We start from the raw sequence: 10,594 nt of genomic DNA, 5'->3' as shown, positions 1-10,594 counted from the left end.
TGGCAGTGAAAGCCCGGAATCCTAACCACTAGGCCACCACGGAACTCCCATAAGAAGAGTTTTGATCTCTTAAATCTGTGAGTTCCTGTTTATCAAGCATGTTTCAATTTAGTTGTCACAATCCTGTGAATATGACATTATGAGCTCCACTCACATTTTGGGAAAATGCAGGCTCGAAGGAATTAAGGAGCTTGAACTGAGTTCTGGCTGAGTCCAGGCCCAGGGTCCCTGCTCTCCTGCCTGATACTCTCTAAGCCCTTCTTCTGCAAAGCCAAGTCTCGGTTGGCCAGAGATGTCCTTTCAGCCTGGACATGCTGTGATGCCTGACTAATGTCCTGGTGACACTGCACCTCCGAATGGGCCCTGCTAGGGACCAGCCTTGGGAGGTGGGTTCATGTTGCCTCTGCCTGTGGAGGAAGGGCTGGGAGGAAGCCAAAGTGTTACGTTTTCCTGGTGTACAGGCGTTGGCGGTCGTCAGAGGATGGTGGGAGGGAAAAGTGCCTACCGAACTGAGACGGCATCTTGAGACCGAAAAGTGAGGCAGGCAGCTCCATCTAATCAATGGGTCAGTTTATGACCAGGTAACTTACACGCAGGGTGGGATGGGACCGACAGGGACCTGGAAGCATCTGCAGCTGTACTCTGTACCACCAAGAGGCCACTGGGACAATTTTATAGTTAACTTAGGGTATGGGGACAGGGGCTTGGAGACAGGATGGGCATTCCTAAGTCAAGATTTATAAATGGGTAGCTAGTCTCATGGGAGCCAGGAATGCGTCAGCGAAGGTTTTCATCATTGTTTGGGGATGAACAGAGCATGGAGGCCACCAGGTCCTAATGATTATTAAACAATATCTATTAAGTACAAAGTCCTTGATGACAGAGAAGTGATTTACTGCCCAGTACATTCCTGGGTAGGGTCAGCGGAAAGCCAGGAGGAACTGTAAGGGCTCAAGATGGCGTCAGTGATGCTAACAGCCACACAGTAGATCTGGAGGGAAAGAGAGACTGAGGTCCATGGGGGCCTGCAAAGAAGAGAAAACCCAGTTGTGTCACGGGCTGAACCTCTGTAACTCCTCTTTGTTCTGTGGTCAGTGACAGAGAAGGGACAGTGGTGATGGTGAGTGAGTCACAGACACGTCCAGGTGACTCCTGGAGGCTCCACGGAAATCACTTGGGCCTCAATTCCTATGTCTGAGATGGAAGGGCCTTTTTTTTTCTCTTCAATGGGGGTATAGTTGTTTTACAATGTTGTGTTAGTTTCTACGGTACAGTGGGGAGGAAGTAGAGTTCCCTGTGCTATACAGCAGGTTCTCATCAGTTATCTCTTTTATACGTGTTAGTGTATATATGTCAATCTCAATCTCCCAGTTCATCCCCCCCACCTTGGTGTCCGTATGCTTGTTTTCTACATCTGTGTCTTTACTTCTGCCTTGCAAACAGGTTCACCTGTACCACTTTTCTAGATTCCACATACATGCGTTAATACATGATATTCGTTTTTGAGATGGAAGGGCCTTGAGTTCTCTTTGTCCAGACCTTTCCTGTTCAGATTGGGGGTCTGGGGCCCAAAGAGTTTGAGGCAGAGCTCGGCCTGGAGTCCAGGCCACCTAACCCTCAGACCAGTGTATTTTTGATTCATGTTAGAAAGGATGGTCTCAGAATAAGACCCTATTTTGAAATAAAACCTGATGTGTGGGCGCCCTGATGTACTTAACACGGAGCAGGTGGATTTCCTCCAGGGCTGGGCCACCATGGGAGGGGGGGTGGGCTGAGTTGCTCGGGAGGTGAGCAGCCCCGTGAGCCCTGGGTTCTCTCCTCTGTTACAGGTATAACATTTGTTCCACTCGGGCCTCAATCCATCCCGTGATGGCCCAGACTTCTGAGGTGGAAGAGAGCAGAGGAATTCCTCCCATGAGCCCCCTACCCCTCCACTCTTCCCTCCGAGAGGTGGCCTTGCAGCCCGCACCATGGAGAAATGCTGGGAACAAGGGCTACGGAAAGACTCTCTCTGGCCAGCTTGTCACCCACTGTAGGAGAGGTAGGTGCCTGGACTCTGGCCCATGGTGGCCTTCCTGAAACACGTGCTGAGTGATGGGACACAGCCAGAGCAGCGGACACCTGCTCATTCAGTTGCCCTGAGGGAAACTTAGAATCAGCTTCAGATACGGATTGCACAGTGGAGGGATTAAAAATAAAGAAAATGAGAACATTCACTTCAAATGTCCAGCAGCCAGAGACCCCAGACAGAGAAGAGCCGTGTCAGGGGTATGGGAGGGGCAGCCCTCAAGATGGGCATGTTGTGTCATGGATGAGGTGAGCTGGGTCATGGGTGCGTGAAGGACTTGCCTGAATGGGCCCTACAGTGACAGCCAGACTCTGCACTAGTTGTCCCAGAAAACAAAGGAGGTGCTTACAGGAGGTCTGGTCAGAGCCCTGGTCCCCATCCTGATAGTCCAGTGGGTCTCAGCTTGGGGTGGTTTTGCCACTCAGGGGACTTTTGGCACTGCCTGGAGACATTTTGCTTGTCACGACTGGGGGAGGGCGTCGCTACTGGCATCTGGCAGTAGAGTCCAGGGATGCTACTAGCACTTTACAATGCCCCCTTTACAGGAAGCCCCCACACTAGGAATTATGTACTCTACGGTGTTCACAATGACAAGGTTGAGAAACCCCGGGACAGCCCCATCCTAGGCCCTGCAGGGAGAGCAGGGAAGACGGGCGGCCGTAAGGAACCGTCGCTGAGGCAGTCGAGCTCTAGAGGCCTGATGCCCCTGCTGTCGCTCCTAGGAGGGGCCGCACGTCATGTGCACCCCTGGGAGCCCATCAGGTGGCTCTGGGGCATCCTGTCGAGGTGTCCACTGAACGGGGCGAGGCATGTGCACCACAGCCAACCTTCCCGAGTAATTTCAGAGAGAAGCTTATAAAGTGTTTTAAGAGGTTGATAAATTACAACTTCAGAAGCACATAAACGCTTGTATAAACGCCAGCCTTGCTGTGTATGTCTGTGTGGGCAAAGAGTGAGCAGATTGCTCAAGTGGGGAAAACCCACTTTGAGGGTGGAAGACTGAATTTACTTTTGGGCCTTAATTCTTGGGCTCTCCTCCCGGCTTGCTTAACTCGCTGGCAGTGTGTCATCTGTTCCTCTTATCCCTCCCCTGTTGGAAGGGTCTGCACTTGACTATTTCTGTAACCTGTTTAGGCATCAGTTGGGGGTCAGTGTGGACTGTCCAGGGTCCTGATTCTATCCTCTTAGGTTCAGGAAACTGGGGGCCACAAGGAAACTTCCCTCCAAAGCAGCCCTATCTGAGGGCTCACAGCCACGACCCTTTGCCAGCCACAGCCATAAACCATCATTAAAGACTGTCCTCTTAGGATATGACAACCAACGTTTCTACAGTGCTCGATGGGTTTCAAAACACTTTTACTTTTGTCCTGATCTGACTCTCCTTGTCTCTGTGTGAAGCAGGACAGGCAGGCTGATGATCTGTACTGTCCCAGTGAGGACACTGAGGATGCCTGGGAGGGAGTGATGTGCTTGGCATCACAGGGCAGATCATCAGTAGAGCCAAGGTTTGAACCTAGGTCTCCTTTCCTGAAATTCTGGGTGCCTGCACGTGACCTTGGTTGCATGGGGGAAGCAGTGGCACAAGGGCATGGGATTTAGGGTCTGAGAGCCCTGGTTTCAGATCCAAACTCTGTACTCACTGCCTGTTCATCTCAAACAAGCTTTCCCTTCCTTCCTCCCTCCCTCCCTTCCTTCCTTCCTTCCTTCCTTCCTTCCTTCCTTCCTTCCTTCCCTCGCTCTCTCTCTCCTTCTTTCTTTCAACCATTCTCACCTTCAATTTCCACACTGGTAAAATGGAGATAACAGCGAACACCTCTCAGGACTGTTGTGAGGTGTAAATGAAGTAACTATGAGCCTGGCGCATGGTAGGTGCTCCGTGAATTTTAGTTCCCTTTCCTCCCTTCTCAGCATCCCAGTGGCCCAGGCACAGGCGGGCAGCTATGAGGGGTGGGGGTAGTAGACAGAGGTGACAGATGAACAGACCTGGCTCCTTGGGGAAGGCACGCAGGGAGGGCAGGTACCAAATGTCATTCATGAGGCCACTCCTGTTTTATGGGATCTGGAGCAAGGACTTTGAAGAGGCAATAAAATTCATATTCTGCTAGGAAATGACAACAGCTGAGAGTCCTGAGTTAGCAAACTAAATGCCACTTTTTCTTTTTTTTTTTTTATGAGGCAAGGAATTCTACACAGGTAGCAAAAAATCACATTCAAATGAGATTTACTTCCTGGAATGGGACTAGGCTTTCCCAAGAGTAACATGGCAACACCCCATGGAAAGTGTATATAAACACCCCAGAGAGGCTCTGAGAACCAGAACCTGAGCTCCTTGCTAAGCTGCAACCTTCTCTGCTAGCATCATGGCCACCCAGCTCTGCTCCCCGATCTTCTCCTCTGGGTCCGTCAAGGGCCTCTGTGGCACAACAGGTGGCATCTCTCGGGTGTCCTGTGTCCGCTCTGTGGGCTCCTGCAGGGTTCCCAGTCTTGCTGGTGTTGTGGGGTCATCCTCCTCTGTCAGGATGGGCCTCTCCAGCCTTGGGAGCTGCTTGCCTGGTTCCTACGTGTCCTCTGGGTACCACTCCTCTGGCTTTGCTGGGACTGGGGGCTGGCTCTTCGAGGGCTCCTTCAATGGCAATGAGAAGGAGACCATGCAGTTCCTGAATGATCGCCTGGCTAACTACCTTGAGAAGGTGCGCCAGCTGGAGCGGGAGAACGCGGAGCTGGAGAGCCGCATCCGCGAGTGGTACGAGTGTCAGGGCCCATACATCTCTCCAGACTACCAGTCCTACTTCAAGATCATTGAGGAGCTCCAGCAGAAGGTAACTGGGACCTGGCCTCTCTCCAGCTCAGCAGCCCAAACCCTGGGAAGGGTCTGTCTCATCCCACTACAGATGGGACTGTAGCTCTTAGGAGATTCTCTCTTCTAAGATTTTCTCTCTAGGGCCTTGGTTTCTTGGGGGACCAAGACCTCTCTGCTGTTTGTAACCTCCCCTCCATTCCAGCCATTCCTGCAACTGGCCATTCCTCCCCTCCACCCCCCACTGGCTTAGCTATAGGAAGGGCAATCACATGCACCAAGCCCCTATGGTACAAGTGCTGTGCCCGATGCCTTCCTACCCTTGCGCCTGTGTATTCTTCATCTTGGAGAGATGGATAGTACTGGGTCCATCTAACAGATGCGGAAGTTGAATTTTAGAGAGGTTCAGCAACTTGCCCAAGATCCCATAGCCTGTTGGTGTTGGATGCAGAACCTGAATCCACGTTGGCCTGGTTCTCTCCACCCACCTCTCTACTCACCCACTGTGCCACGTTCTGGGCTGCAAATGTCAGGACTGATGGCGTCTGACATGCCCGTGATGCTCTCCCCTCCCCACCCCCGCCTTGTAGCTGTCCCCCACACCCCCACCCCCGGGACTGACTTCTGTACCTGGGCTCAGGCTCAGGGCTGGAAATGCCAAAGGTGCTGGTGGTACTTAGAAGCATGGTCTCTGAAAGCTGGGCTGTCCCCTCCCACCCACCCCCACACTGCTGGGCCTTCCCCAGCTCATGGGACGCCCCCTGTCCCCCAGATCCTGCTGACTAAGGCTGACAATTCCAGGCTGGTCCTGCAAATTGACAATGCCAAGCTGGCTGCCGACGACTTCCGAACCAAGTGAGTGGCCTGATCTAGGAAGGTTTCTGTTCTACTCCCTTGCCTCTGTCCCCTGCCTCTGGGAGGGTGAGGTGGGAGTGATGCCAGACAGAGCCGTAAGTGGGAAACGCGGCATCAGTCCTGCATCCCTTCCGGGTCAAGGGAAAGGACCACTGTGATGCTGACCCCAAATCAGCCGCTGCAGCTGGGCAGCAGGGCGCACGCCCTGCCTGTGCGAGGCTGCTTTGCTGCAGACTCGACAGCGTTCTGTGTGTGCAGGTACGAGACGGAGCTGAGCTTGCGGCAGCTGGTGGAGGCCGACATCAACGGCCTGCGCAGACTCCTAGATGAGCTGACCCTGTGCAAGGCCGACCTGGAGATGCAAGTGGAGTCCCTGAAGGAGGAGCTGGTGTGCCTCAAGAGGAACCACGAGGAGGTGAGGTTGATGCCATGCACCCTCCCGATGTTTCCCATCCAGCGGGGAGCCTCTGCTGACCCTTGGGCATAACAGCTGTGGCAACTACCTCCACAGTAACTCCAGCTGACAATTACTGATGGCCCACTGTGTGCCAGGATCTATACAAAGCACTTTGCATTTCATTCTCGTCTCATGTCATCCTCACAATAATCCCAGGAGATATATACTATTACAGGCTCCATTTTACAGATGAGAAAACTGAGGCACAGAGAGGCTGTACTTGCCTAAGGTCACATGGATCCCACACTTCTGCCCATGACACTAAATTTCTATTTGGAGGGTAGTGCCTGCTAATGATTCTATTTGCCTGCTATTTTCATCACCTCACTTTAGTCTCCCAAACCCTCTGGGGAGGCAAGTAGAGGTGCATGAGGAGACTGAGGCTCAGAGAGGTTAAGTATCCTGTTTAATGTCACACAGCTGGCAACTGAAGGAGGAAACTTTTTATGCAGATCAGTTGAACCCACATCCAGCATCCTTTTCACATCCCTATGCCATCTTGTCTCCTCTCTGCAGGAAGTCAATGCACTTCGATGCCAGCTTGGGGACCGGCTGAATGTGGAGGTGGATGCTGCCCCCTCAGTGGATCTCAACAAGATCCTGGATGAGATGAGATGCCAGTATGAGGCCCTGGTGGAGAAAAACCGCAGAGACGTGGAGGCCTGGTTTAATACTCAGGTGGGGCCGGGCCAGCCCAGGACAAGCTCTTGGGGTGGGGTCACCCTTGACAGCAGCTTCACTTGCTCTGACCATGCTCTGGGTCCTCTCATGCTTTTCAGACCGAGGAGCTGAATCAGCAGGTGGTGTCCAGCTCGGAACAGTTGCAGTCCTGCCAGACAGAGATCATTGAGCTGAGACGTAACGTCAATGCCCTGGAGATTGAGCTGCAGGCACAGCACAGCATGGTGAGTGGCCTCTGCCTGAGTGGCTGAAGCTCACAACAGGCACCCTGATCTACCAGCCTCGGTGATCAAGGGGGCGTGATCACAAGCGGTACACAGATACCCAGGGCTGTGGATCTCTGGGTGGGATTCCCTTCCACTGGCAGTTCTTCCTCTTTCCCATTGCAGCGGAATTCCCTGGAATCCACCCTGGCGGAGACCGAGGCCCGCTACAGCTCCCAGCTGGCCCAGATGCAGTGCCTGATCACCAATGTGGAGGCTCAGCTGGCCGAGATCCGCTGTGACCTGGAGCGGCAGAACCAGGAGTACCAGGTGCTGCTGGACGTCAAGGCCCGGCTGGAGTGTGAGATTGCCACCTACCGCCGCCTGCTCGAGGGGGAAGACTGCAAGTGAGTGGCCCATGGGTCCTGGAGGTCCAGGCTTGGGGAAAGGGCTCACCTGGAGCCAACCCTCAGTGTCGCGATGAGGGTATCAGTCCTAGAGTGGTTATTGCACAGATGAAGGGGGTTTGATCAAAGCATCTTCAGAGAGATTCCTTCCAGCCCTGGGCTTCGGGCATTTGCAGGGCCACAAGCTGACCCCAACTCACAGTACTTCTCCAACCATTGTTTTTGGCTGGGAGTTTCTGGTCTTTGTCCCTGCAGCCCTTGGGGATTTCAGAGGCACTGTCTGAGCCATTTGTCGTTGTCACCTACCTGTCTCACTTGACCCCCATTTACGTTTAACGCGAATGTCAGTCCAAAGGCCGATGCCAAACACAACCTGGTATGATCTCGTTTCCTCAGGCTGCCTGTCCACCCTTGTGCCACGGAATGCAAGCCTGTCGTGAGAGTTCCTTATGTCCCGAGTGCGCCCTGCATCCAGGCTCCCCAGCTCAGCACCCAGATCCGCACCATCACGGAGGAGATCAGAGATGGGAAAGTCATTTCCACCAGGGAGCGTGTGCAGCCGCTGTAACCAGCTGCCCGGCCCAAGGGGCAGGCCCTGGCCCACAGGAAGGAGGACACCCCTGTGGGTCCCAGCTCTAAATGACCCCCCCACCTTCCCTAGAGGGACTCCCCGCTCAGCAAATTTTTCTACCAAAAATACCTCTTAGGTTTTGTTTCTGGCCTTAACTGCTTTTACGCCGTGTAAAACTAGGTTTCCCTGGTTACCCAATAAAGTGTGGTCTCTTGGCATAGCAAACTCGCCTCTGTCTGTTCTCTATGTTTAGTTTGTGGGGGTGTTTGATCAGGGCTTATTGCAAAGGTGTGGATTTTGGTTTCAGGTCTGCCTCCTCTGGCTCTGAGTGGTAGGAAGTGACAAAGTGACTCAAAATATTTCATAACAGGGATACCCGAGGGCCTGGCCCATGAGAACAGATGCTGACCCAATCCAGATGGCTGCTGGCCATCACCTACAGGCCTGGCTTTGGCTCTGCCCATGGGGACCACCTGGGGCCGCCCGGAAGAGGCAACGGCTCCCAAGCCATCCTCCTCGGTAGCTCTACCTGGTCTGGTGGTTCTCTCTTCCCTTCAGTTTCTTTTCCGTTGTCTGGCTCCTGTCATCCCACGGAGGGCGACAGTCTCCCTGGGCAGAGAGGGCTGGGACATGAGACAGAGGACATCAGTGAATGGATGGCCAGTGGGTCAACAACCCCGTCACTGCTATGGATGTTCAGAGCTGGGAGGCACTGTAGGGCTGGGGTAGGGGGCAGGCTCCAGGGAGAAGGCCATGCTAGGGCCGGAGCCGGAAGGCCTGGGTCTCAGTCTCCTTGGGAAGACTATCTGGACGCTGGTAAGCATGCCCCTCCCTGGGAATCAGGGCCCTACCACCCACGCCTGTGTTGCAGGGCGTATGGGGGGCTTAAAGGAAAAATGCACCTTGAATGGCTGGACAAATGCTGGTTCTTCTGGTTCTGCTGCTCACCAGCTGTGTGACCTCAGGCAGGCTCCTGAAACATTCCAAGCCTCAGTTTACTCATCTGCTAAAGGGGGATATTGGTGATGCTATCTCATGAGGTCATTGTGAGGAGTGAATGAGAGGCTGCATGAAGAGAGCTTGGTGACCCGTGGCTGGTTCCATTAGCCTCGTTATTAACAGGGCTGGTGGGGGTGGGTGGGGGGAGGAATCCCTTCCAGGCAGCACAGGTTGGAGCCCTTGCCGGGAAGCCATGTGAGCCCCTGGGCTATATAAGCAGCACAGCACTTCCCAGGCCTTGGCTGGTGTAGCTTGTGTGGGTCCCGTGGTTTTCGGGTGGCCCTTTTTGAGCCAGAGCACGTCCCCAGGAGGCTGTGGCTGAGCAGGGCTTGGGTGGAGCCCTGTACCCCCATGGGTGGGAAAGGCAAATACCCAAGGAGGTGCAGCCAGGCTTCCAGCTCAGCTGTGTCCTTTGCACTGGAGCGTGGATTTCCAGGCAGGAGAGGATGAGGCAGCCAATGGGACCCTGAGGTTGTGCTGGGCGGGTGCCGGTCACACCAGGCCTCTGGGTGTGGGAAAGGCACGGTGACTCATGGGAGCTCATACCTGAGGGCCCCAAACACACGCACCTGGCCCAGAGGATGGTGGCCTGTGTGCGCAGAGCCCGTCCACACTCCCCAGTGACATCTGCTCAGCATCACCAGACTGAACACAAGACTCCACCCACGTGGGGACAGGCAATCAGAGCAGCCGCCATCACTGAGCACCTACCATGAGCAGGTGCTGTTCTAGTTTGAAGCAGGTGCTTCAAACTCATGAAGTCCTCACAGCAGCCCTGGGAAGTGGATACTATTATCCTCCTCCCATTTCACAAGGAAGAGGTGAAGAGAAGTGAAGTCACGCAGTTGGTTCGTGGTGGGGCTGGAATTTGAACCCATGGAGTTCACACGTAACCTCAATGCTGTGCTGCTTCTCCTAGGACGTCAGCGGCTGCTGGCCATCCCCAGGTGGAATCCACTCAGTTCTGTCCTTTCCGTTCTCCACAGAGCCTGATCACGTCTGTCAGCCTGGGATTTTGGAGCAGAGGTGGAGGTGGGCGGTGTGGTGGAGAGGGCCTGGCTGGACGCGGGCTGGCAGCTAGGCTCTGTAGCCAGAGGCGCTCAGGAAAGCTCTTATCGACCCTGGTTCTTGGGTTCTCCAACTTCGGCATGGGAATGGTGCGCCCAGGCTCACAGGGCAATGTGAGGATTAACACAGTGCCTGGCTGACGGTTGCTCTCTGTATGGGAAGATATTACATGTCCCTAGAAGAGTGAACAGGACCTCAGACTGCAGGGCAGACCAGAGGGCAGGTTACACAGGGCCTACCTGCCCTCCGCTCAGCTCCCGGCCCCTCTTCCGGGTCTCGCTTGCTTGGATCTGCTGAAAAGTAACCAGCTCTTGCCAAGCTCTCAGCACCAGTCCAGATGACTATAGCAGAGTTGAAACTGATCGTCAAGCTCTATATGCTTCTGAGGAGGCCTGTGAACAAGTCCACTCCCCCCATACCCAGTCAACGAGAATAAAAGGCTTCTCTGTCATTCAACCAGGGCTTGGGAAGACATACCTTCCTACATG

The 10,594-nt window shown here is 54.2% G+C and overlaps 1 protein-coding gene across 1 annotated transcript; it reads left to right on the top strand.

Moving 5' to 3' along the window:
- The first annotated feature begins 4,291 nt into the window (after positions 1-4,291).
- On the top strand, positions 4,292-8,260 carry KRT36 (keratin 36). Its single transcript, XM_057716700.1, has 7 exons — positions 4,292-4,887; positions 5,638-5,720; positions 5,979-6,135; positions 6,694-6,855; positions 6,957-7,082; positions 7,248-7,468; positions 7,865-8,260. Exons 1-7 carry the CDS (start codon positions 4,429-4,431, stop codon positions 8,034-8,036), a joined length of 1,380 nt encoding a protein of 459 aa, XP_057572683.1. The 5' UTR covers positions 4,292-4,428; the 3' UTR covers positions 8,037-8,260.
- Positions 8,261-10,594: the final 2,334 nt, after the last annotated feature.

The sequence above is a fragment of the Hippopotamus amphibius genome, chromosome 17, assembly GCF_030028045.1.
Source record: "Hippopotamus amphibius kiboko isolate mHipAmp2 chromosome 17, mHipAmp2.hap2, whole genome shotgun sequence".
Classification (NCBI taxonomy): domain Eukaryota; kingdom Metazoa; phylum Chordata; class Mammalia; order Artiodactyla; family Hippopotamidae; genus Hippopotamus; species Hippopotamus amphibius.
The sequence above is the reverse complement of the archived record's forward strand: the minus strand, read 5'-3'. Positions and strand labels throughout refer to the sequence as shown.

Excerpts from the sequence above, each read along its gene's own strand:
- KRT36 (XM_057716700.1), top strand. The coding sequence starts at position 4,429 with ATGGCCACCCAGCTCTGCTCCCCGATCTTCTCCTCTGGGTCCGTCAAG. Across the intron at positions 4,888-5,637 it reads TTGAGGAGCTCCAGCAGAAG|ATCCTGCTGACTAAGGCTGA; the intron begins GTAACTGGGACC and ends CCTGTCCCCCAG. Across the intron at positions 6,136-6,693 it reads TCAAGAGGAACCACGAGGAG|GAAGTCAATGCACTTCGATG; the intron begins GTGAGGTTGATG and ends TCCTCTCTGCAG.